Consider the following 25088-nt stretch of genomic DNA (forward strand, 5'->3'; position numbering starts at 1 on the left):
TTTATTATTTACTTCAGTTTATTAATTAAATACTTTAACACGTATTGTTTCTTAAAACTGCTTTTTTGGTTTAGGGCTTGTAATTAACCATCTCACCCACCTATCGTTCCTAACCCGACTTCCATACCCACTATTCTATCCCCCCATCTCAATCCACCTGACCCTGCCGCCAGCCTGCCACAGCACCGTGGTTTCTACTGCCATGACATAATTTATAGTGTCAGTGCCAGAAACACACGTGTGTATGCATGCGTGTCTTCACATGAAGAAAAGCGAGAGATGCTGCATATACACAGGTAACATGACAAGCAGACTGGGGACTAATGTATGGTTAAACAGTACAAATACCACCTACGCAGATCGATCAGGATGGCGAGACACGTATAAGGACAAAGTGGAGGAGCAATGCAGCAGGTCGGACACAAGGCGTATGTGGCAGGGGCTTCTAACGATCTTGGATTATAAACAGAAAACCAGTCACTTTGCGGACACCAACCTACCGGACAAGATAAACACCCTTTTCTCCCCACTTCGAGCATAACGACTGAGCTGCCGAGGAGAGCCCCTGAGGACAACAAGGGCTACATGCTTACTGTCTTCACAGAGGACCTACAGTTGAAGTCGGAAGTTTACATACACTTAGGTTGGAGTCATTAAAACTCATTTTTCAACCACTCCACAAATTTCTTGTCAACAAACTATAGTTTTGGCAAGTCGGTTAGGACATCTACTTTGTGCATGACACAAGTAATTTTTACAAGAATTGTTTAGACAGATTATTTCACTGAATCACAAATCCAGTGGGTCAGAAGTGTACATGCACTACGTCGAAGTTTAGAAGCTTCTGATAGGCTAATTGACATCATTTGAGTCAATTGGAGGTGTAACTGTGGATGTATTTCAAGGTCTACATTCAAACTCAGTGCCTCTTTGCTTGATATCATGGGAAAATCCAAAGAAATCAGCCAAGACCTCAGAAAAAGAAAATGTAGACCGCCACAAGTCTGGTTCATCCTTGAGAGCAATTTCTAAACACCTGAAGCTACCACGTTCATCTGTACAAACAATAGTACGCAAGTATAATCACCATGGGACCACACAGCCATCATACCGCTCAGGAAGGAGACGCATTCTGTCTCCTAGAGATGAACGTACTTTGGTGCGAAAAGTGCAAATCAATCCCAGAACAACAGCAAAAAGACCTTGTGAAGATGCTGGAGGAAACAGGTACAAAAGTATCTTTATCCACAGTACAAGTCCTACACCATCATTACGTTTGCAGACGATACAACAGTGGTAGGCCTGATCACCGACAAGACAGCCTATAGGGAGAAGGTCAGAGACCTGGCCGTGTGGTGCCAGAATAACAACGTATCCCTCAACGTAACCAAGACTAAGGAGATGATTGTGGACTACAGAAAAAGGAGGACCGAACACGCCCCATTCTCTTTGACGGGCTGTAGTGGAGCAGGTTGACAGCTTCAAGTTTCTCGGTGTCCACATCAACAACAAACTAGAATGGTCCAAACACGCCAAGACAGTCGTGAAGAGGGCACGCCAAAGCCTATTCCTCCTCAGGAAACTAAAAAGATTTGGCATGGGTCCTGAGATCCTCAAATGGTTCTACAGCTGCCTGGTATGGCAATTGCTCGGCCTCTGACCGCAAGGCACAGAGGGTAGTGCGTACGGCCCAGTACATCACTGGAGCTAAGCTGCCTGCCATCCAGGACCTCTACACCATGTGGTGTCAGAGGAAATCCCTAAAAATGGTCAAAGACCCCAGCCACCCCAGTCATGGACTGTTCTTTTTACTACCACGTGGCAAGCGGTACCGGAGTGCCAAGTTTAGGACAAAAAGGCTTCTCAACAGTTTTTACCCCCAAGCCATAAGACTCCTGAACAGGTAATCAAATGGCCACCAGGACTATGTGCATTGTGCGCCCCCCCCCCCAAACACTCTTTTTACACTGCTACTACTGTCTGTTTATCATATATGCATATTCACTTTAACTATACATTCATGTACATGCTACCTCAATTGGGCCGACCAACCAGTCCCAGCATTGTGTCCCGCCACCCACCCCTGCCAAACCCTCTTTTATGCTACTGCTACTCTCTGTTCATCGTATATGCACAGTCACTTTAACCATATCTATATGTACATACTACCTTAATCAGCCTGACTAACCGGTGTCTGCATGTAGCCTCGCTACTTTTATAGCCTAGATACTGTATATAGCCTGTCTTTTTACTGTCGTGTTATTTCCTTACTTACCTATTGTTCACCTAACACCTTTTTTGCACTATTGGTTAGTAAGTACTTGTATGTACTTGTAAGTAAGCAATTTACTGTAAGGTCAACACCTGTTGAATTCAGCATTCGTGACAAATAAACTTTGATTTGATATATCATATATGACATAACCTGAAAGGCCACTCAGCAAGGAAGAAGCCACTGCTCCAAAACTGCCATAAAAAAGACAGGCTACGGTTTGCAACTGCACATGAGGACAAAGATCGTACTTTTTGTAGAAATGTCCTCTGGTCTGATGAAACAAAAATAGAACTGTTTGGCCATAATGACCATTGTTATGTTTGGAGGGAAAAAAGGAATGCTTGCAAGCCGAAGAACACCATCCCCACCGTGAAGCACGGAGCATGTTGTGGGGGTGTTTCGCTGTAGGAGGGACTGGTGCACTTCACAAAATAGATGATATCATGAGGAAAGGAAAATTGTGGATATATGGAAGCAACATCAAGATATCAGTCAGGAAGTTAAAGCTTGGTCGCAAATGGGTCTTCCAAATGGACAATGACCCTAAGCATTCTTCCAAAGTTGTGGCAAAATGGCTTAAGGACAACAAAGTCAAGGTATTGAAATGGCCATCACAAAGCCCTGACCTCAGTCCCATAGAAAATTTGTGGGCATAACTGAAAAAGCATGTGCGAGCAAGGAGGCCTACAAACCTGACTCAGTTACACCAGCTATATCAGGAGGAATGGGCCAACTTATTGTGGGAAGCTTGTGGAAGGAGACAGTTGACCCAAGTTAAGCAATTTAATGGCAATACTACCAAATACTAGTTTAGTATGTAAACTTCTGACCCACTGGGAATGTGATTTAAGAAATAAAAGCTGAAATAAATCCTTCTCTCTACTATTATTCTATCATTTCACATTCTTAAAATAGTCGTTATCCTAACTGACCTAAAACAGGAAATTCTTATGAGGATTAAATGTCAGGAATTGTGAAAAACTGAGTTTAAATGTATTTGGATAAGGTGTATGTAAACTTCCGACTTCAACTGTATGTAAGTCATTCAAGCGCAGACGGTATCCATAACCCTCAAAGCTGATAAGTTCTGGCATTTTCCACTATCATCCCTGTGCCGAAGAAAGGGAAAGTAACTGAACTGACTAAATACTTTGAGAGGCTAGTCAAAGACCACCTCCCTCCCCAACACACACAACCCTCTCCTATTCATCTACTGCCCTGACAGTAGACGACGCAATCGCTATTGCACTGCAGTGTCCTCACCCACCTGTACAAAAATAATGCGGATGAGGATGCTGTTTGTCAACTACTGCTCGGCCTTCATTACCATAGTGCCCTCTAAGCTCATCACAAAGCTCACGACCTTCGGACTAAACTCCTCCCCATGCAACTGGGTCCTGGGATACCTGATCGGCCACCTACAGGTGGTGAAGTCAAGCAACATTACCTCCTTCACACTGATCCTCAACACGGGGGCCCCACAAGTGTGCATCCTTAGTACCCTCCTGTACTCCCTGTATACCCACGATTGCTTGGCCTCACACAGTTCCAACTCCACCATCAAGTTCTCTGACAATACACAACAGTAGTAGGCCTGATCACCAACAACAATGAGATGGCTTACTACAGAGAGGAGGTAGGCACTTTTACCTCGTCAGCTCAGGGATTCGATCTAGTAACCTTTCGTTACTGGCCCAACGCTCTATTCACTAGGCTACCTGTCACCCCAATAAAACACACAGAAGTTTGGGGTTACTTAGAAATGTCCTTGTTTTTGAAAGAATAGCAATTTTTTTGTACATTTAAAGTAACATCAATTTGATCAGAAATACAGTGTAGACATTGTTAATGTTGTGAATGACTATTGTAGCTGGAAACGGCAGATTTTTTAATGGAATATCTACATAGGCGTACAGAGGCCCATTATCAGCAACCATCACTCCTGTGTTCCAATGGCACGTTGTGATAGCTAATCCATCAACAATAGTCATTTACAACATTAACTATGTCTACACTGTATTTCTGATCAATTTGATGTCATTTTAATGGACAAAAAAATGTGCTTTTCTTTCAAAAACAAGGACATTTCTAAGTGACCCTAAACTTTTGAACGGTAGTGTCTAATGTGTTATTTTTATTGTTTCATTCACTTCTCACTTACCTCCCTGCTGTTCCCTTATGGACATTCTATCCATTTTGTTTTCATTTAACTATTCGCTCAATCCAGTACCTGGAAAAGGGGCCTTCTTGAATGTGGCCTTGTCCCTGCCAAATCGTTCCTTCGCTCTTTAAAAATAAAAAAAATCCCCTCTCTCCTAATACACTATTTCTCTCTTCCTTCTGTCCAGAGCTGCCATATGGCTGGGAGAAGATTGATGACCCCATCTATGGCAGTTACTACGTAGAGTAAGTCCTCCCCGCAAACAGAAAACATTCCCAGGACATTAGCTAACATTCTCATTAACTTCTAATCAGGTTTTGATCTAACATTAGGATGATACAGTAACATTCCACCAACATTTAGAAATCATTTTGTTAGCAGAAAAAAATGTTTCTAAGGACATTCCCAGGACGTTAGCTAACATTCCCATTACGTTCAAATTCAGTTGTGGTTTAACATTAGGATGATACAGTAAAATTAGCAGAAAAAAATGTTTCTAAGGACATTCCCAAGACATTAGCTAACATTCCCATTCGGTTCAGGTCTAGCATTATAATATTCAACAAACATTTTAAGAATGTTCAACAATGCTGTTCTATGGAAATGCATTTCTGTCTTAATTAGTTACACTGTAAAGGGGGTACTAGTGGCAAGTAAGTTTATTTTTGTATTTTTTTCTTTTGAATTTTTACTCCTTTATCCCCAATTTCGTGATATCCAAGTGGTAGTTAGCCTTGTCCCATCGCTGCAACTCCCGTACGAACTCGGGAGAGGCGAAGGTCGAGTCATGGGTCCTCCGAAACACGGCCCTGTTAACACTGCTCGCTTAACCCGGAAGCCAGCCACACCAATGTGTCGGAGGAGACACTGTACAACCGAAGTCAGCGTGCATGCGTCCGGCCCGCCATAGAGTAGCTAGAGCACGATAGGACAAGGACATCCTGACAAAGCCTGAGATCTAACCCTGGTCTGTAGTGACGCCTCTAGCACTGTGATGCAGTGCCTTAGACCGCTGCGCCACTCGGGAGGCCACTAGTGGCAAGTAAGCTATTGTAATATTCACAGTTACTTATTTACCACTAGCTGCTTGTAAGTTACTAGAATATCAGATCAACTGTCTGTACTATTGTACTGTAAAAAATACAATGCTACTATAATGCTAAATTAATACATTGAGACTGTTTTTTACTGTAATTAAATGGGATTGTTGCAAGCTGGTTGGTTGCTAGGTGATGTGTTTACATACAATACCATTCAAAATACAGCTTTCTTTTCACCGCTTACATTTTCCCACAATACAGCTTCATGTACAATATGCTGCAGTGTAATGCTTTCACAGTATTTTTCTGTTTATAATAGACACATTTACTGTAGAAATTACAATTTTCCAATAGAGTGTACTACAATAGCTACTGTTGGGTATCCACAGACTTAGTACAAAATCCTAACATGACACTTTCATCTCAATCATGCATTGGTTTCAATTTTAGCTATGTTCACCAATATTGCGTTAGATGTGTGTTAGTCAATGTGTATCTGTATCCCGTGAAGAAGAGAACCCAAAACCCACTGATGCTGCTGGATTTCACTGTCATAGTCCTATTCCCTGCAGCCACATCAACAGAAGGACCCAGTTTGAGAACCCCGTCCTGGAGGCCAAGAGACGACTGGAGCAGCAGCAGCAGATGCAGAGCCAGGGACTGTCAGCTCTGCCCTTACCGACTATTTACAGAGGTACAGCCACACCTCTATACTTGCATGAGTTACTTGATGTGGAATTAGAGTTCCATGTAGCCATGGGCTCTATGTAGTACTGTGCTCTGTTCTAGACTTGGGACTGTGAAGATACCTCTGGTGGCATATCTTGTGGGATAGGCATGGGTGTCTGAGCTGTGTGCTAGTCCTTTAAACAAGTAGGGATGAAGGTCAATCTCTCCTCTACTTTGAGCCAGGAGAGATTGACATGTATTTTATTAATGTTAGCTCTCCGTGTACACTTAAGGAGCCAGCCGTGCTGCCCTGTTCCGGTCAAATTGTAAAGTTTCTAAGGCTCTCTTTGTGGCACCTGACCAATTTAGCCAAGGACTGTCAACTCTCCCCTTACCTGGTATTCAGAGGAAAATATATACACAGTGTCAGCCCAGACCACTGCATACAAAAAACTACTTCTCCTTCTTAATGTTTTTTACACTGAGTGTAAGGAGAGATAAGAACACTTGCTCTTTCCATGACAGACTGACCAGGTGAATCCAGGTGAAAGCTATGATCCCTTACTGATGTTAGTCGTTGAATCCACTTCAATCGGTGTAGATAGAGGGGAGGAGAGAGGTTAAATAATGATTTTTAAGCCTTGAGACAATTGAGATATGGCTTGTGTATGGGCAAGACAAAATATTTAAGTGCCTTTGAACGGGGTATGGTAGTAGGTTCCAAACACACTGAATTGTGTCTAGAACAGCAATGCTGCTGGGTTTTTCACGCACAACAGTTTCCCGTATGTATCAAGAAATGTCCCAAGAAATGTCCACTGCCCAAAGGACATCCAGCCAACTTGTCAGAACTGTGGGAAGCATTGGAGTCAACATGGACCAGCATCCCTGTGGAACGCTATCGACACCTTGTTGAGTCCATGCCCTGATGAATTGAGGATGTTCTGATGCCAAAAAGGGGCGGGTGAAACTCAATATTAGGAAGGTATTTTTAGTACACTGTGTATAATCGACACAGGCATAACATGGTTCTCTGTTGGTAAGAGCGTCACGCTAGCAATGCTAAGGATGTGGGTCCAATTCCCACAGAGATCAAACAAACATATTTTAAAATGTGTACACTATTTTGGATAAAATCGTCTGCTAAATGGCATATCATATTACGTACAGACACTCCACTTATAGTGAACGCTGTTGTAGTGATAAAGTTGTCCTGCATGGATGTAACACTGCTAACTCTAGTCCACATGTAATCCCCACTTCAGTCCAGATTGACCATTTCTGATTTGTCTCCTCCATTTTTTATCCCTATATATCCTACTTTCTTAACAAAAAATATCTTTTTAAGAAGTGTGAATATTCTAGTGTATTTAACTGGCCTACTCTAATCTCACCCTCCCATTCTCCAGAGAAGCCCCCGTTCACACGGGACCCCACACAGCTGAAGGGCTCCTTCTTGTCAACGGCTCTCCAGAAGAGCAACATGGGATTTGGCTTCACCATCATTGGAGGGGACGAGCCGGATGAGTTCCTGCAGGTCAAGAGTGTCATACCTGAGGGCCCAGCCGCACAGGATGGGAAGATGGACACAGGTACTGTACAGGAACTAACCACACACACACACACGTCCCCAAGATGCAGTATAAAAAAATATATATTTGAACTTTAAAAAAAAATCAATACAATTTCTAGATCCCTCAACTTTGGGGCAGAAAAGTTCTGAGTTGATTCAACTGAGTCAAAAATGTGTACACTGAGTTGACTCAACTGAGTCAACATTTGTCAAAGTTGAGTAAACAAAAAAATTATATTGCATGTCGTTGCCTTGAATTTTTTAAGTTGACTTAACTTTTGTATTGAAGTCCTTTCAAATTAACTTCTTAGTGATCTCTTCGTGCGCAAATCCCGTTAACTGGATTGATTTGACAACACCCAGTGAAATAGCAGCGCGCCAAATTCAAAAACAGAAAAACTCATAATAATTCATGAATCATACATCGGTTTAAAGATGAACTTCTTGTTAATCCAGCCACAGTGTAAGGTTTCAAAAAGGATTTACGGCGAAAACAAACCATGCTATTATTTGAGGACAGCACCCATTAAACAAACCCATGAAAATCACATTTCAACCCGCCAGGCGCAACTTAAAAATCAGAAATAACGATATAATTTATGCCTTACCTTTGAAGATCTTCTGTTGGCACTCCAATATGTCCATTAAACATCACAAGTGGTCCTTTTGTTCGATAAATTCTGTCGTTATATCTCCATTTATTTGGCACGTTTGATCCAGAAAAACACCGGTTCCAACTCGCTCAACATGACTACAAAGTATTTATATAGTTACATGTAAACTTGATCCAAACATTTCGAACAACTTTCCTAATCCAACTTTAGGTATTTTTAAACGTAAATAATCGATCAAATTTAAGACGCGATAAACTGTGTTCGATACCGGATTTAAACAAGGTGGAGCGAGCTTTCAAGTCACGCGCCCCAACCACAACAGTACACTCGACCCTCATTCTGAACAGCCTTCATTTCTCAAAGGAAAAACATCAACCAATTTCCAAAGACTTGACATCTAGTGGAAGCGATAGGATCCACATAGAAAACCCATTGAAAAGGGAGTGACCTAAAATTTAAAAAATCCTGGATGGTTTGTCATCTGGGTTTCGCCTGCCAAATAAGTTATTTTATACTCAGACCATTTTAGATTTGTTTTCTATCCAAATCTACCAATTATATGCATATCCTAGCTTCTGGGCCTCAGTAGCAGGCAGTTTTACTTTGGGCACACTTTTCATCCGGACGTGACAACTAGCCTTAAGAAGTTTTAACAATGTAAGGATATCATCACCTTAACTATTGAACACCTTTTTTAACCTTTATTTAACTAGGCAAGTTAAGAACAATTTCTTATTTTCAATGACAGGCTAGGAACAGTGGGTTAACTGCCTGTTCAGGGGCAGAATGACAGATTTGTACCTTGTCAGGGGATTTGAACTTGCAGCCTTTTGGTTACTAGTCTGAGGCCACCTTTGTGTGTGTGTGTGTGTGTGTGTGTTTTTGTGCGTGTGTGCTGTGTTTAAGTGTTCTGAACTAATTTCACTGTCTTGTGATTGCTGTCTCCTCTCTTTGACATTGCCAAAATAAAACACACCAACATGCACAAACAGACACACACACCATCTCTGGCTGCGATTAGTGCTGAAGGATTGTTTCGAGAATACTGATTGGAATATCTTCAAAGATTTATCCAACCAAGACTAGGGCTGTGGCGGTCACAAAATGTTGTCAGCCGTGATTGTCAAGCACATAACTGTCTCACAGTAATTTACCATTAATTAACATAAACACCTTTAGCATCTCTTGGCTTCCAAACATAGGACACAAGCCACTGATGCAGACCATTGGAACATCCTGTTGTTAAAACCTATTAGGGATAGGTGTTCCGCTTCTTGTTAATCCAAACACAGTGTCAGATTTCAAAAATACTTTACGTTGAAAGCATACTATGCGATTATCTGAGGACAGCACCCAGCACACAAAACATTAAACAGTAACCAGCCAAGTAGAGGAGTAACAAAAGTCAGAAATGGCAATAAAATTGATCATTTACCTTTGATCTTCATATGGTTGCACTCACAAGACTCCATGTTACACAATAAATGTTTTGTTTTGTTCGATAAAGTCCCTCTTTATGTCCAAAAACCTTGTTTTTTTTGGTGCGTTTTGTTCAGTAATCCATTGGCTCAAAGCGCGATCACAGGCAAACGAAAAATCAAAAAAGTACCTTAAGTTAGTAGAACCATGTCAAACAATATTTATAATCAATCCTCCGGTTGTTTCTGTCATAAATAATCGATCATATTTCAACCGGACAATATCTCAATAGAAAAGGAAAAACAATAGAGGCGCGCTCCCGGTCATGTGCAGGAAACATCTCTGGAAATGTCCACTGTCCTCTCATTGAAAATGTTGTTTCTCCCTCATTTTCCAGAGTAAAAGCCTGAAACAATGCCTAAAGACTGGCCACATGTAGTGGAAGCCATAGGGATCGTGAATTGGGTCATAAGTATTTGTATGGTGGACAGGCTTTCAATGAAAAAACAGCCATTTCAAAATAATAGCATTTCCTGGATGGATTTTCCTCAGGTTTTCAACTGCCATATCAGTTCTGTTATACACAGACATTATTTTAACAGTTTTGGAAACATGGTAGTATTGGATAGTGTTTTCTATCCAATACTACCATGCATATCCTTGCTTCTGGGCCTGAGTAACAGGCAGTTTACATAGGGCACCTTATTCATCCAAACGACTCAATACTGCCCCCGGTCCCAGGAAGGTTAAAAGTATAATATATCCATGTCATATAACCTACACCTTCAAAATAAATCCATTGTTTATTTTAGACAGGTCTAAGAAACATATGAAGAATACTCAGAGTTGTCCTTATGTTAGTAAGGGAACACCCCCCTGAAATTGACAAAAATTAATGGGAAGTCATTGGCACCGGACAAATCATATACACGGTGTCCAATATGGCGTTGTTTCATTCAAATTTGATTGCAAATGCCAAGTGTAACACTCCAAAAATCCAACAGATGGCGAGTGCGCTCCGTGATTTTTCATAATGCAAATGTAAGACAAGTCAAGACCCAAGAGTACAATTTTGAAAAAAAATAAAAATAAAAAACGTATCACCCCCTTAAAGTGCTTTCTGGACCATTTTTTGAAATTTTTCCAAATTTTTTTTGTCAATTACACGTGTAAGAACTGTATGAATATACTTTTGAGAAATGTTATTATTATTATTATTATTTTATTTTTTACTTGTAAATAAGGCATATGTTTTGTCCATTTGCAATATGATTTCATAGGAAGTCAAAAATAGCAAAACAAATTGAAAAAACGTATCACCCCCTTAACTTAAGGTATAGGGGGCATCATTTTCACTTTTGGATGAATAGCGTGCCCAATTTCAACTTCCTGCTACTCATGCCAGGAATATAAAATCAAATCAAATCAAATTGTATTTGTCACATACACATGGTTAGCAGATGTTAATGCGAGTGTAGCGAAATGCTTGTGCTTCTAGTTCCGACAATGCAGTAATAACCAACAAGTAATCTAGCTAACAATTCCAAAACTACTACCATATAGACAGAAGTGTAAGGGGATAAAGAATATGTACATAAGGATATATGAATGAGTGATGGTACAGAGCAGCATAGGCAAGATACAGTAGATGGTATTGAGTGCAGTATATACATGAGATGAGTATGTAAACAAAGTGGCATAGTTAAAGTGGCTAGTGATACATGTATTACATAAAGATGCAGTAGATGATATAGAGTACAGTATATACATATACATATGAGATGAATAATGTAGGGTATGTAACATTATATTAGGTAGCATTGTTTAAAGTGGCTAGTGATATATTTTACATCATTTCCCATCAATTCCCATTATTAAAGTGGCTGGAGTTGAGTCAGTGTGTTGGCAGCAGCCACTCAATGTTAGTGGTGGCTGTTTAACAGTCTGATGGCCTTGAGATAGAAGCTGTTTTTCAGTCTCTCGGTCCCAGCTTTGATGCACCTGTACTGACCTCGCCTTCTGGATGATAGCGGGGTGAACAGGCAGTGGCTCGGGTGGTTGTTGTCCTTGATGATCTTTATGGCCTTCCTGTGACATCGGGTGGTGTAGGTGTCCTGGAGGGCAGGTAGTTTGCCCCCGGTGATGCGTTGTGCAGACCTCACTACCCTCTGGAGAGACTTACGGTTGTGGGCGGAGCAGTTGCCGTACCAGGCGGTGATACAGCCCGACAGGATGCTCTCGATTGTGCATCTGTAGAAGTTTGTGAGTGCTTTAGGTGACAAGCCGAATTTCTTCAGCCTCCTGAGGTTGAAGATGCGCTGCTGCGCCTTCTTCACGATGCGGTCTGTGTGGGTGGACCAATTCAGTTTGTCTGTGATGTGTACGCCGAGGAACTTAAAACTTACTACCCTCTCCACTACTGTTCCATCGATGTGGATAGGGGGGTGTTCCCTCTGCTGTTTCCTGAAGTCCACAATCATCTCCTTAGTTTTGTTGACGTTGAGTGTGAGGTTATTTTCCTGACACCACACTCCGAGGGCCCTCACCTCCTCCCTGTAGGCCGTCTCGTCGTTGTTGGTAATCAAGCCAACCACTGTTGTGTCATCCGCAAACTTGATGATTGAGTTGGAGGCGTGGGTGGCCACGCAGTCGTGGGTGAACAGGGAGTAAAGGAGAGGGCTCAGAACGCACCCTTGTGGGGCCCCAGTGTTGAGGATCAGCGGGTGGAAATGTTGCCTACCCTCACCACCTGGGGGCGGCCCGTCAAGAAGTCCAGTACCCAGTTGCACAGGGCGGGGTCGAGACCCAGGGTCTCGAGCTTGATGACGAGCTTGGAGGGCACTATGGTGTTAAATGCCGAGCTGATGAACAGCATTCTCACATAGGTATTCCTCTTGTCCAGATGGGTTAGGGCAGTGTGCAGTGTGGTTGAGATTGCATCGTCTGTGGAGCTACTTGGGCGGTAAGCAAATTGGAGTGGGTCTAGGGTGTCAGGTAGGGTGGAGGTGATATGGTCCTTGACTAGTCTCTCAAAGCACTTCATGATGACGGAAGTGAGTGTCACAGGGGCTGTTTCGAAAGGTTAAAAAAGTCAGATCATTCCAAAACTTCATTTGTGTGATTAGGCAACCCTCATGAACTGTAAATCAGTCATGTCTCCCATAAAGATTCCAAGAAAAACTCACAACTCACACACAGCTTGGACAGAGGAACACAGTGTGGTGCGTAGAGACCGACAGAGCCTGCAATAGTTAACTTTGTTCGAACTATTAAAGAACAGTCAGGTTTAGAGTTCTGAAACTTTAGAAACCTGTTCAAGTGCTCAGGTCTAGGTGAGTTATGTGGCTCTAGAAGGTTCTCGGACCGAGAAACAGCGTCGTACATTTGCAATGACCTCAATTCATTTTGACCATTACAAAAATGACGACATTTAGAAAAGTCCCAGAGTCGCAAGACTAGGTCCATTGAAACCGGCTCGGCCCATAGACGGACCTCAACATTTCTGTCCGATAGCTCATTCAAGGACCCCGTAGCAAGGCATGGAAAAAAGTGGATTTTCAGCACCAATTAAGGTCTTGCTCGGGCACCGAATTACCTATTGAGCCAAAACTTGGGATTCAGGGTCACCTCAGCTTGGCCTACATATAATGTCAGAACTGGACCCGCAGCTAGAACGTAACTTAGTGTTTTATGTTTCTATTATGGTTTGAAAAGAAGGCGCTGTGAATTTTGAGCCAGCTCCGAAATATGTGATAGTTGGCATCTAAACGAGTTGGAAAAAGTGGGTGTGGTGTCAGTTTGTGTCCGTTTGGTGTCAAAATTATATCTAATTGACTGATGAACGGTGACTTGCTGGCTGACTTTTCTCCATTTGCAATATGTTTAAACAGTGAGGTACCATCACCAAAATGACAGTCTGAAATCAACACCAACGAGAGATGGAGAGGAACCACTATCACTGCCCGACCATCCTGAGTTCATCAGGCCAGTCAATTTAGCATTTCTGCAGGATTTTTGAGCATGACATTCGTGATGGTAAATGCCCATTGAAACATATTGCAAATGCACAGTGCATTTGCAATAATAAGATTCAACAGTGAAAAAGCATCACCAAATGGACATGATGAAATCATCACAACGAGCGATGGAGAGGAACCACTATCACTGCCCGGCCATCCCAAGTTCATCAGGCCAGTCAATTTTGCATTTGTGCAGTATTTTTGAGCATGACAAATTCGTGATGGTAAATGCACATTGAAACATACTGCAAATGCACAGCAGTACACCTGGTGATTTGAACGGGTTACCAGGAGCACATTTTTAAAATGTTTTTTTTATTGCCATTATGGGGTAGCAAGTGGTCCACGGTTGGGTAGGGAGCACCCCCCATCCGTGCCCATCCAAAGGCAGTATAAATGCCTTTTGGACATGGTTCACTGCCTTTTGAGTTTGTAAACTGACTTCCATTGATCGTACATGGCAAATGGACATAACATCCTGATTCGGCACTTTCAAATCTTTTTGAAAAAATGTTCACATTTTCGACTTGACTTCCTATGAAATCATATTGCAAATGGACAAAACATATGCCTTATGCACAAGTTAAAAAAAATGTTTCAAATGATTATAAAATGACTAAAGTATGTTGATACAGTTCTTATACATGTGTAATTGACACAAATTGAAAGAATTTCGAAAAAAGTTCCAGAAAGCACTTTTTAAACTTAGTGTATAGGGGACGGTTGCGGTCCCACTTGGGCAAAAAACAGGGAAAATTTAAAAAAAATGATTTTAAAAATCAAACGTTCATTAAATCACACATGTAACACTCGTTGTGAATACATGTCAGATTTTAAAAAGGCTTTTCGGGCGAAAGCATAAGAAGCTATTATCTGATGATAGGCCAACAGTAAACAAAGAGGGTAGCATATTTCAACCCTGCAGGCACTACACAAAACGCAGAAATAAAATATTATTTACGCATTACCTTTGACGAGCTTCTTTTGTTGGCACTCCAATGTGTCCCATAAACATCACAATTGGTCCTTTTGTTTGAATAATTCCGTCCATATATATCCAAAATGTCCATTTATTTGACTCGTTTGAGCCAGAAAAAAACAACTTCCAAGAAACAAAACGTCACTACAAAATCTTTCAAAAGTTGCCAATATATTTCAAACTACTTTTGTAATACAACTTTACGTATTTTTAAAATGTTAATAATCAATCAAATTGTAGACGGGTCTGTGTTCAATACAGGAAGACAACAAACCATGCTACTTTTCACGTCTTGCACACACTCAACAGTGCTACCCAGTCCCTAGATGGCCTACTTCTTCATTGCACAAATGAATAACCTCAACCAAATTCCAAAGACTGGTGACATCCAGTGGAAGCGGTAGGAACTGAAAACAGGTCCCTAAGAAATATTGTTTGCCAATGAGAATACAGTGAACAGACAGAGACCGAAAAAAAAAAATCTGAACGGTTAGTCCTCGGTGTTTTGCCTGCTTCATAAGTTCTGTTATGCTCACAGACATGATTCAAACAGTTTTAGAAACTTCAGTGTTTTCTATCCAAATCTACTAATAATATGCATATCTGATACTTCCGGCGCCGACAGAGATGGCCGCCTCGCTTCGCGTTCCTAGGAAACTATGCAGTTTTTTGTTTTTTTACGTGTTATTTCTTACATTGGTACCCCAGGTCATCTTAGGTTTCATTACATACAGTCAAGAAGAACTACTGAACATAAGAGCAGCGTCAACTCACCATCAGTACGACCAAGAATATGACTTTCGCGAAGAGGATCCTGTGTTCTGCCTTTCACCCAGGACAACGGAATGGATCCCAACCGGCGACCCCAAAAAACGGGGGCGTATGCTTCATGGTTAACGTGACGTGGTGTGATCATAACAACATACAGGTACTCAAGTCCTTCTGTTCACCTGATTTAGAATTCCTCACAATCAAATGGCATAATCTACCAAGGGAATTCTCTTCGATTATAATCACAGCCGTATATATTCCCCCCCAAGCAGACACATTGATAGCTCTGAACGAACTTTATTTGACTCTTTGCAAACTGGAATCCATACATCCTGATGCTGCATTCATTGTAGCTGGGGATTTTAACAAGGCTAATCTGAAAACAAGACTCCGTAAATTTTATCAGCATATCGATTGCACAACTAGGGCTGGAAAAACCTTGGATCACTGCTATTCTAACTTCCACAACGCATATAAGGCCCTGCCCCGCCCTCCTTTCGGAAAAGCTGACCACGACTCCATTTTGTTGATCCCTGCCTACAGACAGAAACTAAAACAAGAAGCCCCCGCGCTGAGGTCTGTTCAACGCTGGTCCGACCAATCTGATTCCACACTCCAAGACTGCTTCCATCACGTGGACTGGGATATGTATCATATTGCGTCAGACAACAACATTGACGAATACGCTGATTCGGTGAGCGAGTTCATTACAACGTGCGTTGAAGATGTCGTTCCCATATTAATCCCCGGGATTAAAACATTCCCAAACCAGAAACCGTGGATTGATGGCAGCATTCGCGTGAAACTGAAAGCCCGAACCACTGCTTTTAATCAGGGCAAGGTGACCGGAAACATGACCGAATACAAACAGTGTAACTATTCCCTCCGCAAGGCAATCAAACAAGCTAAGCGTCAGTATAGAGACAAAGTAGAATCTCAATTCAACGGCTCAGACACAAGAGGTATGTGGCAGGGTCTACAGTCAATCACGGATTACAAAAAGAAAACCAGCCCCGACACGGACCAGGATGTCTTGCTCCCAGGCAGACTAAATAACTTTTTTGCCCGCTTTGAGGACAATACAGTGCCACTGACACGGCCCGCAAATAAAACATGCGGACTCTCCTTCACTGCAGCCGACGTGAGGAAAACATTTAAACGTGTCAACCCTCGCAAGGCTGCAGGCCCAGACAGGCATCCCCAGCCGCGCCCTCAGAGCATGCGCAGACCAGCTAGCACGGATCACTCAGAGTTCCAATGCAAGGGTTATAAGCTTGAGGTGGCTTCCTTGATCGCCAGCCTACGTAAGAAACTGGGGAAAACGCAGAGTAGAATGTTTACATTTTCTACGCCTGTGGCTGGACGGTGTTCACGCATCTCTGCCTTGTCGTCTGTAGTTATCTCACTGGCCCATTTTGCACAGAGCTCCTCCATCTGATAGCGGAGTCAAAGGAGCACAGCAAGAGGAGCAAGGCAAACAACGTTGGTCGCATCCCACGAGCCATGGAAGCCGTAGACAACGGCTTTCCGCAAAGCAGTCTACACTCCTTAAGAGAAACCCAGAGAGGATACAAACGAATAGTTTCACAGTCCTGGAGCCTGATCCTGATGCACCTTTGGTCACTGGAGCTACAGTGCCTACTTCTACAATTTTGAAGTTGACATTGGAAATCTGTCCCTGCTCTCAATCGAGCGGGGCATCTCCATCTGTCAGAGGCCTGCACCAGGTGCCAGTAGCAATGGGCTCAAGTTATCCTGCCTCTCGCCCATCCATAAAGGGTTCTCCGATTCCTGTGAAGCTTGATTTTGGGCAGCTCCATGGTAAGAAATATTACTGTTCCTGGTGCAAAAAAAATGTCCTATCCCGGAGCTTGAGTAAATTACATTACTAAGCTGCACCCAAATGTTCTATGTCAAGACATGGAAATCGATTATAACGTAGTCCATATGGGTTTTAACCTCTTGATTCTAGCCATCCCGGATCCGGGATCGTGAATACAGCCTCAAGCTCATTACCATAACGCAACGTTAACTATTCATGAAAATCGCAAATGAAATGAAATAAATAAGCTAGCTCTCAAGCTTAGCCTTTTGTTAACAACACTGTCATCTCAGATTTTCAAAATATGCTTTTCAACCATAGCAAAACAAGCATTTGTGTAAGATTATTGATAGCTAGTGTAGCATTTAGCGTAGCATTCAGCATGCAACATTTTCACAAAAACAAGAAAAGCATTCAAATAAAATCATTTACCTTTGAAGAACTTCAGATGTTTTCAATGAGGAGACTCTCAGTTAGATAGCAAATGTTCAGTTTTTCCAAAAAGATTATTTGTTTAGGACAAATCGCTCTGTTTTGTTCATCACGTTTAGCTACGAAAAAAACCTGTATCCAGGAGTGTAATTATCCCCGCAGCTCATTAGCATAACACAACGTTAACTATTCATGAAAATCGCAAATTAAATTAAATTAATATGCTAGCACTCAAGCGTAGCCTTTTGTTAACAACACTGTCATCTCAGATTTTCAAAATATGCTTCTCAACCATAGCAAAACAAGCATTTGTGTAACAGTATTGATAGCTAGCGTAGCATTTAGCGTAGCATCAGCAGGCAACATTTTCACAAAAACCAGAAAAGCATTCAAATAAAATAATTTACCTTTGAAGAACTTCGGATGTTTTCAATGAGGAGACTCTCAGTTAGATAGCAAATGTTCAGTTTTTCCTGAAAGATTATTTGTTTAGGATAAATCTCGGTGCGTCACGTTTGGCTACCAAAAAAAAATGAAAATTCAGTCATCAAAACGCCAATTTTTTTTCCAAATTAAATCAAATCAAAATCAAATCAAGTTTATATATTTAGTCCTTCGTTCATCAGCTGATATCTCAAAGTGCTGTACAGAAACCCAGACTAAAACCCCAAACAGCAAGCAATGCAGGTGTAGAAGCACGGTGGCTAGGAAAAACTCCCTAGAAAGGCCAAAACCTAGGAAGAAACCTAGAGAGGAACGAGGCTATGTGGGGTGGCCAGTCCTCTTCTGGCTGTGCCGGGTGGAGATTATAACAGAACATGGCCAAGATGTTCAAATGTTCATAAATGACCAGCATGGTCGTATAATAATAAGGCAGAACAGTTGAAACTGGAGCAGCAGCACGGTCAGGTGGACTGGGGACAGCAAGGAGTCATCATGTCAGGTAGTCCTGGGGCATGGTCCTAGGGCTCAGGTCCTCCTCCGAGAGAGAGAGAATTAGAGAACGCACACTTAGATTCACACAGGACACCGAATGGGACAGGAGAGGTATTCCAGATATAACAAACTGACCCTAGCCCCCCCGACACATTAACTACTGCAGCATAAATACTGGAGGCTGAGACAGGAGGGGTCAGGAGACACTGTGGCCCCATCCGTGGACACCCCCAGACAGGGCAAAACAGGAAGGATATAACCCCACCCACTTTGCCAAAGCACAGCCCCCACACCACTAGAGGGATATCTTCAACCACCAACTTACCATCCTGAGACAAGGCTGAGTATAGGCTGAGTATAACTCCATAATATTGACTGAAACATGGTAAACGTTGTTTAGAATCAATCCTCAAGGTGTTTTTCACATATCTCTTCAATGATATATAGTTCGTGGAAGTGTGCGTTCTCCTCTGAATCTCATGGGAAAATGCCTCCAGTTGAAGATTACGCACCGATTTAGACAAAGGACACCAGGCGGACCCGCTGATATAAGATCAGCGTCAACTCACCATCAGTACGACCAAGAATATGTTTTTCGCGATGCGGATCCTGTGTTCTGCCTTACAACCAGTGTAACCGAGTGGATCACATGCAGCGACCAAAAAAAAAAACGACTCAGAAAAAGAGGGAAACGAAGCGGTCTTCTGGTCAGACTCCGGAGACGGGCACATCGTGCACCACTCCCTAGCATTCTTCTTGCCAATGTCCAGTCTCTTGACAACAAGGTTGATGAAATCCGAGCAAGGGTAGCATTCCAGAGGGACATCAGAGACTGTAACGTTCTCTGCTTCACGGAAACATGGCTAACTGGAGAGACGCAATCCGAAGCGGTGCAGCCAGCGGGTTTCTCCACGCATCGCGCCGACAGAAACAAACCTCTTTCTGGTAAGAAGACGGGCGGGGGCGTATGCCTTATGACTAACGTGACATGGTGTGATGAAAGAAACATACAGGAACTCAAATCCTTCTGTTCACCTGATTTAGAATTCCTCACAATCAAATGTAGACCGCATTATCTACCAAGAGAATTCTCTTCGATTATAATCACAGCCGTATATATCCCCCCCAAGCAGACACATCGATGGCTCTGAACGAACTTTATCTAACTCTCTGCAAACTGGAAACGATTTATCCGGAGGCTGCATTCATTGTAGCTGGGGATTTTAACAAGGCTAATCTGAAAACAAGACTCCCTAAATTTTATCAGCATATCGATTGGCAACCAGGGGTGGAAAGACCCTGGATCATTGTTACTCTAACTTCCGCGACGCATATAAGGCCCTGCCCCGCCCCCTTTCGGAAAAGCTGACCACGACTCCATTTTGTTGATCCCTGCCTACAGACAGAAACTAAAACAAGAAGCTCCCACGCTGAGGTCTGTCCAACGCTGGTCAGACCAAGCTGACTCCACACTCCAAGACTGCTTCCATCACGTGGACTGGGAGATGTTTCGTATTGCGTCAGACAACAACATTGACGAATACGCTGATTCGGTGTGCGAGTTCATTAGAACGTGCGTTGAAGATGTCGTTCCCATAGCAACGATTAAAACATTCCCTAACCAGAAACCGTGGATTGATGGCAGCATTCGTGTGAAACTGAAGGCACGAACCACTGCTTTTAATCAGGGCAAGGTGTCTGGTAACATGACTGAATACAAACAGTGCAGCTATTCCCTCCGCAAGGCTATCAAACAAGCTAAGCGCCAGTACAGAGACAAAGTAGAATCTCAATTCAACGGCTCAGACACAAGAGGCATGTGGCAGGGTCTACAGTCAATCACGGACTACAGGAAGAAACCCAGCCCAGTCACGGACCAGGATGTCTTGCTCCCAGGCAGACTAAATAACTTTTTTGCCCGCTTTGAGGACAATACAGTGCCACTGACACGGCCTGCAACGGAAACATGCGGTCTCTCCTTCACTGCAGCCAAAGTGAGTAAGACATTTAAACGTGTTAACCCTCGCAAGGCTGCAGGCCCAGACGGCATCCCCAGCCGCGCCCTCAGAGCATGCGCAGACCAGCTGGCCGGTGTGTTTACGGACATATTCAATCAATCCCTATACCAGTCTGCTGTTCCCACATGCTTCAAGAGGGCCACCATTGTTCCTGTTCCCAAGAAAGCTAAGGTAACTGAGCTAAACGACTACTGCCCCGTAGCACTCACATCCGTCATCATGAAGTGCTTTGAGAGACTAGTCAAGGACCACATCACCTCCACCATACCTGACACCCTTGACCCACTCCAATTTGCTTACCGCCCAAATAGGTCCACAGACGATGCAATCTCAACCACACTGCACACTGCCCTAACCCATCTGGACAAGAGGAATACCTATGTGAGAATGCTGTTCATCGACTACAGCTCGGCATTCAACACCATAGTACCCTCCAAGCTCGTCATCAAGCTCGAGACCCTGGGTCTCGACCCCGCCCTGTGCAACTGGGTACTGGACTTCCTGACGGGCCGCCCCCAGGTGGTGAGGGTAGGCAACAACATCTCCTCCCCGCTGATCCTCAACACTGGGGCCCCACAAGGGTGCGTTCTGAGCCCTCTCCTGTACTCCCTGTTCACCCACGACTGCGTGGCCATGCACGCCTCCAACTCAATCATCAAGTTTGCGGACGACACAACAGTGGTAGGCTTGATTACCAACAACGACGAGACGGCCTACAGGGAGGAGGTGAGGGCCCTCGGAGTGTGGTGTCAGGAAAATAACCTCACACTCAACGTCAACAAAACTAAGGAGATGATTGTGGACTTCAGGAAACAGCAGAGGGAACACCCCCTATCCACATCGATGGAACAGTAGTGGAGAGGGTAGCAAGTTTTAAGTTCCTCGGCATACACATCACAGACAAACTGAATTGGTCCACTCACACAGACAGCATCGTGAGGAAGGCGCAGCAGCGCCTCTTCAACCTCAGGAGGCTGAAGAAATTCGGCTTGTCACCAAAAGCACTCACAAACTTCTACAGATGCACAATCGAGAGCATCCTGGCGGGCTGTATCACCGCCTGGTATGGCAACTGCACCGCCCTCAACCGTAAGGCTCTCCAGAGGGTAGTGAGGTCTGCACAACGCATCACCGGGGGCAAACTACCTGCCCTCCAGGACACCTACACCACCCGATGCTACAGGAAGGCCATAAAGATCATCAAGGACATCAACCACCCGAGCCACTGCCTGTTCACCCCGCTGTCATCCAGAAGGCGAGGTCAGTACAGGTGCATCAAAGCTGGGACCGAGAGACTGAAAAACAGCTTCTATCTCAAGGCCATCAGACTGTTAAACAGCCACCACTAACATTGAGTGGCTACTGCCAACACACTGTCAATGACACTGACTCTACTCCAGCCACTTTAATCATGGGAATTGATGGGAAATGATGTAAATATATCACTAGCCACTTTAAACAATGCTACCTTATATAATGTTACTTACCCTACATTATTCATCTCATATGCATACGTTGATACTGTACTCTATATCATCGACTGCATCCTTATGTAATACATGTATCACTAGCCACTTTAACTATGCCACTTGGTTTACATACTTATCTCATATGTATATACTGTACTCGATATCATCTACTGTATCTTGCCTATGCTGCTCTGTACCATCACTCATTCATATATCCTTATGTACATATTCTTTATCCCCTTACACTGTGTTATAAGACAGTAGTTTTTTTGGAATTGTTAGTTAGATTACTTGTTCGTTATTACTGCATTGTCGGAACTAGAAGCACAAGCATTTCGCTACACTCGCATTAACATCTGCTAACCATGTGTATGTGACAAATAAAATTTGATTTGATTTGACCCCTGGTAAATGTAGTCTCTTATGGCCAATCTTCCAATGATATGCCTACAAATACGTCACAATGCTGCAGACACCTTGGGGAAACGGCAGAAAGTGTAGGCTCGTTCAGGGCGCATTCACAGCCATATAAGGAGACAATGGAAAACAGCGCCTCAAAAATTTTGAAATCAAACTGTCCACTTAGGAAGCAACACTGATTGACAATAAATTTCACATGCTGTTGTGCAAATGGAATAGAAAACAGTTGGAAATTATAGGCAATTAGCAAGACACCCCCAATAAAGGAGTGGTTCTGCAGGTGGGGACCACAGACCACCTCTCAGTTCCTATGCTTCCTGGCTGATGTTTTGGTCACTTTTGAATGCTGGCGGTTCTTTCACTCTAGTGGTAGCATGAGACGGAGTCTACAACCCACACAAGTGGCTCAGGTAGTGCAGCTCATCCAGGATGGCACATCAATGCGAGCTGTGGCAAGAAGGTTTGCTGTGTCTGTCAGCGTAGTGTCCAGGGCATGGAGGCACTACCAGGAGACAGGCCAGTACATCAGGAGACGTGGAGGAGGCCGTAGGAGGGCAACAACCCAGCAGCAGGACCGCTACCTCCGCCTTTGTGCAAGGAAGAGCACTGCCAGAGCCCTGCAAAATGACCTCCAGCAGGCCACAAATGTGCATGTGTCTGCTCAAACGGTCAGAAACAGACTCCATGAGGGTGGTATGAGGGCCCGACGTCCAGAGGTGGGGGTTGTGCTTACAGCCCAACACCGTGCAGGACGTTTGGCATTTGCCAGAGAACACCAAGATTGGCAAATTCGCCACTGGCGCCCTGTGCTCTTCACAGATGAAAGCAGGTTCACACTGAGGACATGTGACAGACGTGACAGTCTGGAGACGCCATGGAGAACGTTCTGCTGCCTGCAACATCCTCCAGCATGACCGGTTGTGCACAGCCCTCCATGTGCTCGCCAGAGGTAGCCTGACTGCCATTAGGTACCGAGATGAGATCCTCAGACCCCTTGTGAGGCCATATGCCGGTTGAGGTTGGCCCTGGGTTCCTCCTAATGCAAGACAATGCTAGACCTCATGTGGCTGGAATGTGTCAGCAGTTCCTGCAAGAGGAAGGCATTGATGCTATGGACTGGCCCGCCCGTTCCCCAGACCTGAATCCAATTGAGCACATCTGGGACATCATGTCTCGCTCCATCGACCAACCATCCGTTGCACCACAGACTGTCCAGGAGTTGGCGGATGCTTTAGTCCAGGTCTGGGAGGAGATCCCTCAGGAGACCATCCGCCACCTCATCAGGAGCATGCCCAGGCGTTGTAGGGAGGTCATACAGGCACGTGGAGGCCACACACACTACTGAGCCTCATTTTGACTTGTTTTAAGGACATTATATCAAAGTTGGATCAGTGTGGTTTTCCACTTTAATTTTGAGTGTGACTCCAAATCCAGACCTCCATGGGTTGATAAATTTGATTTCCATTGATCATTTTTGTGTGATTTTGTTGTCAGCACATTCAACTATGTGAAGAAAAAAGTATTTAATAAGAATATTTCATTCATTCAGATCTAGGATGTGTTATTTAGTTCCCTTTATTTTTTTGAGCAGTGTATATATATTTTTAACCTCTATTTAACCCAGCCAAACTCTCCACTAACCCGGATGATGCTGGGCCAATTGTGCGCCGCCCTATTGGACTCCCGATCAAGGCCGGTTATTATACAGCCCGGGAAAAAACCTGGGTCTGTAGTGACGTCTCTAGCACTGTGGCACTTGGGAGATCATAATAGCCGACCAATCAGCCTGTTTCCAACCCTCAGTAAACATTTGAAAAAAATCGTGTTGGACCAGATAGAATGCGATTTTAACATAAACAAATTAACAACAAACTTTCACCTTTCTTATAGGGAAGGACATTCAACAAGCACAGCACTTACACAAATGACTGATGATTGGCTGAGAGAAATTGATGATAAAATTATTGTGGGGGCTGTTTTCTTAAACTTTCAGTGCGGCTTTTGACGTTATCAACCATAGTGTGCTGCTGGAAAAACATGTGTTATGGCTTTACACCCCCTGCTGTATTGTGGATAAAGAGTTACATTAAAGAACACCCTCTGTGTTCTGTTAGACAGGTAAGCCTCTCCAACATAATCCAGACGGGATCAGAAATTCCCCAGGGCAGCTGTCTAGGCCCCTTACTTTTTTCAATCTTTACTAATGATATTCCACTGGCTTTGAGTAAAGCCAGTGTGTCTATGTATTGCGGATGACTCAACACTATACATGTCAGCTACCCCAGCGACTGAAATGACTGTAACACTTAACAAAGAGCTGCAGTTAGTTTCAGAGTGGGTGGCAAGGAATAAGTTAGTCCTAAATATTTCTAAAACTAAATGCATTGTATTTACTTTCCATTTCCTAATAATTTCTACCACAGTTGATTTCTTCAAACCAAGCTGCTTACCTATTGCAGATTCAGTCTTCC

General features: G+C 43.4%; 1 protein-coding gene across 1 annotated transcript in view; it reads left to right on the forward strand.

Moving 5' to 3' along the window:
* The window catches only part of LOC112218407 (membrane-associated guanylate kinase, WW and PDZ domain-containing protein 2), a 312288-nt gene that overhangs the window by 178604 nt on the left and 108596 nt on the right, over positions 1-25088 (forward strand). Inside the window, exons 7-9 of the mRNA XM_042302010.1 lie at positions 4624-4681; positions 6049-6170; positions 7555-7737. Of these exons, the coding sequence (XP_042157944.1) occupies positions 4624-4681; positions 6049-6170; positions 7555-7737 (363 nt within the window). The remainder of the gene's footprint in view (positions 1-4623; positions 4682-6048; positions 6171-7554; positions 7738-25088) is intronic.

This window comes from Oncorhynchus tshawytscha, linkage group LG19 (genome assembly GCF_018296145.1).
Source record: "Oncorhynchus tshawytscha isolate Ot180627B linkage group LG19, Otsh_v2.0, whole genome shotgun sequence".
Taxonomy (NCBI): Eukaryota; Metazoa; Chordata; class Actinopteri; order Salmoniformes; family Salmonidae; genus Oncorhynchus; species Oncorhynchus tshawytscha.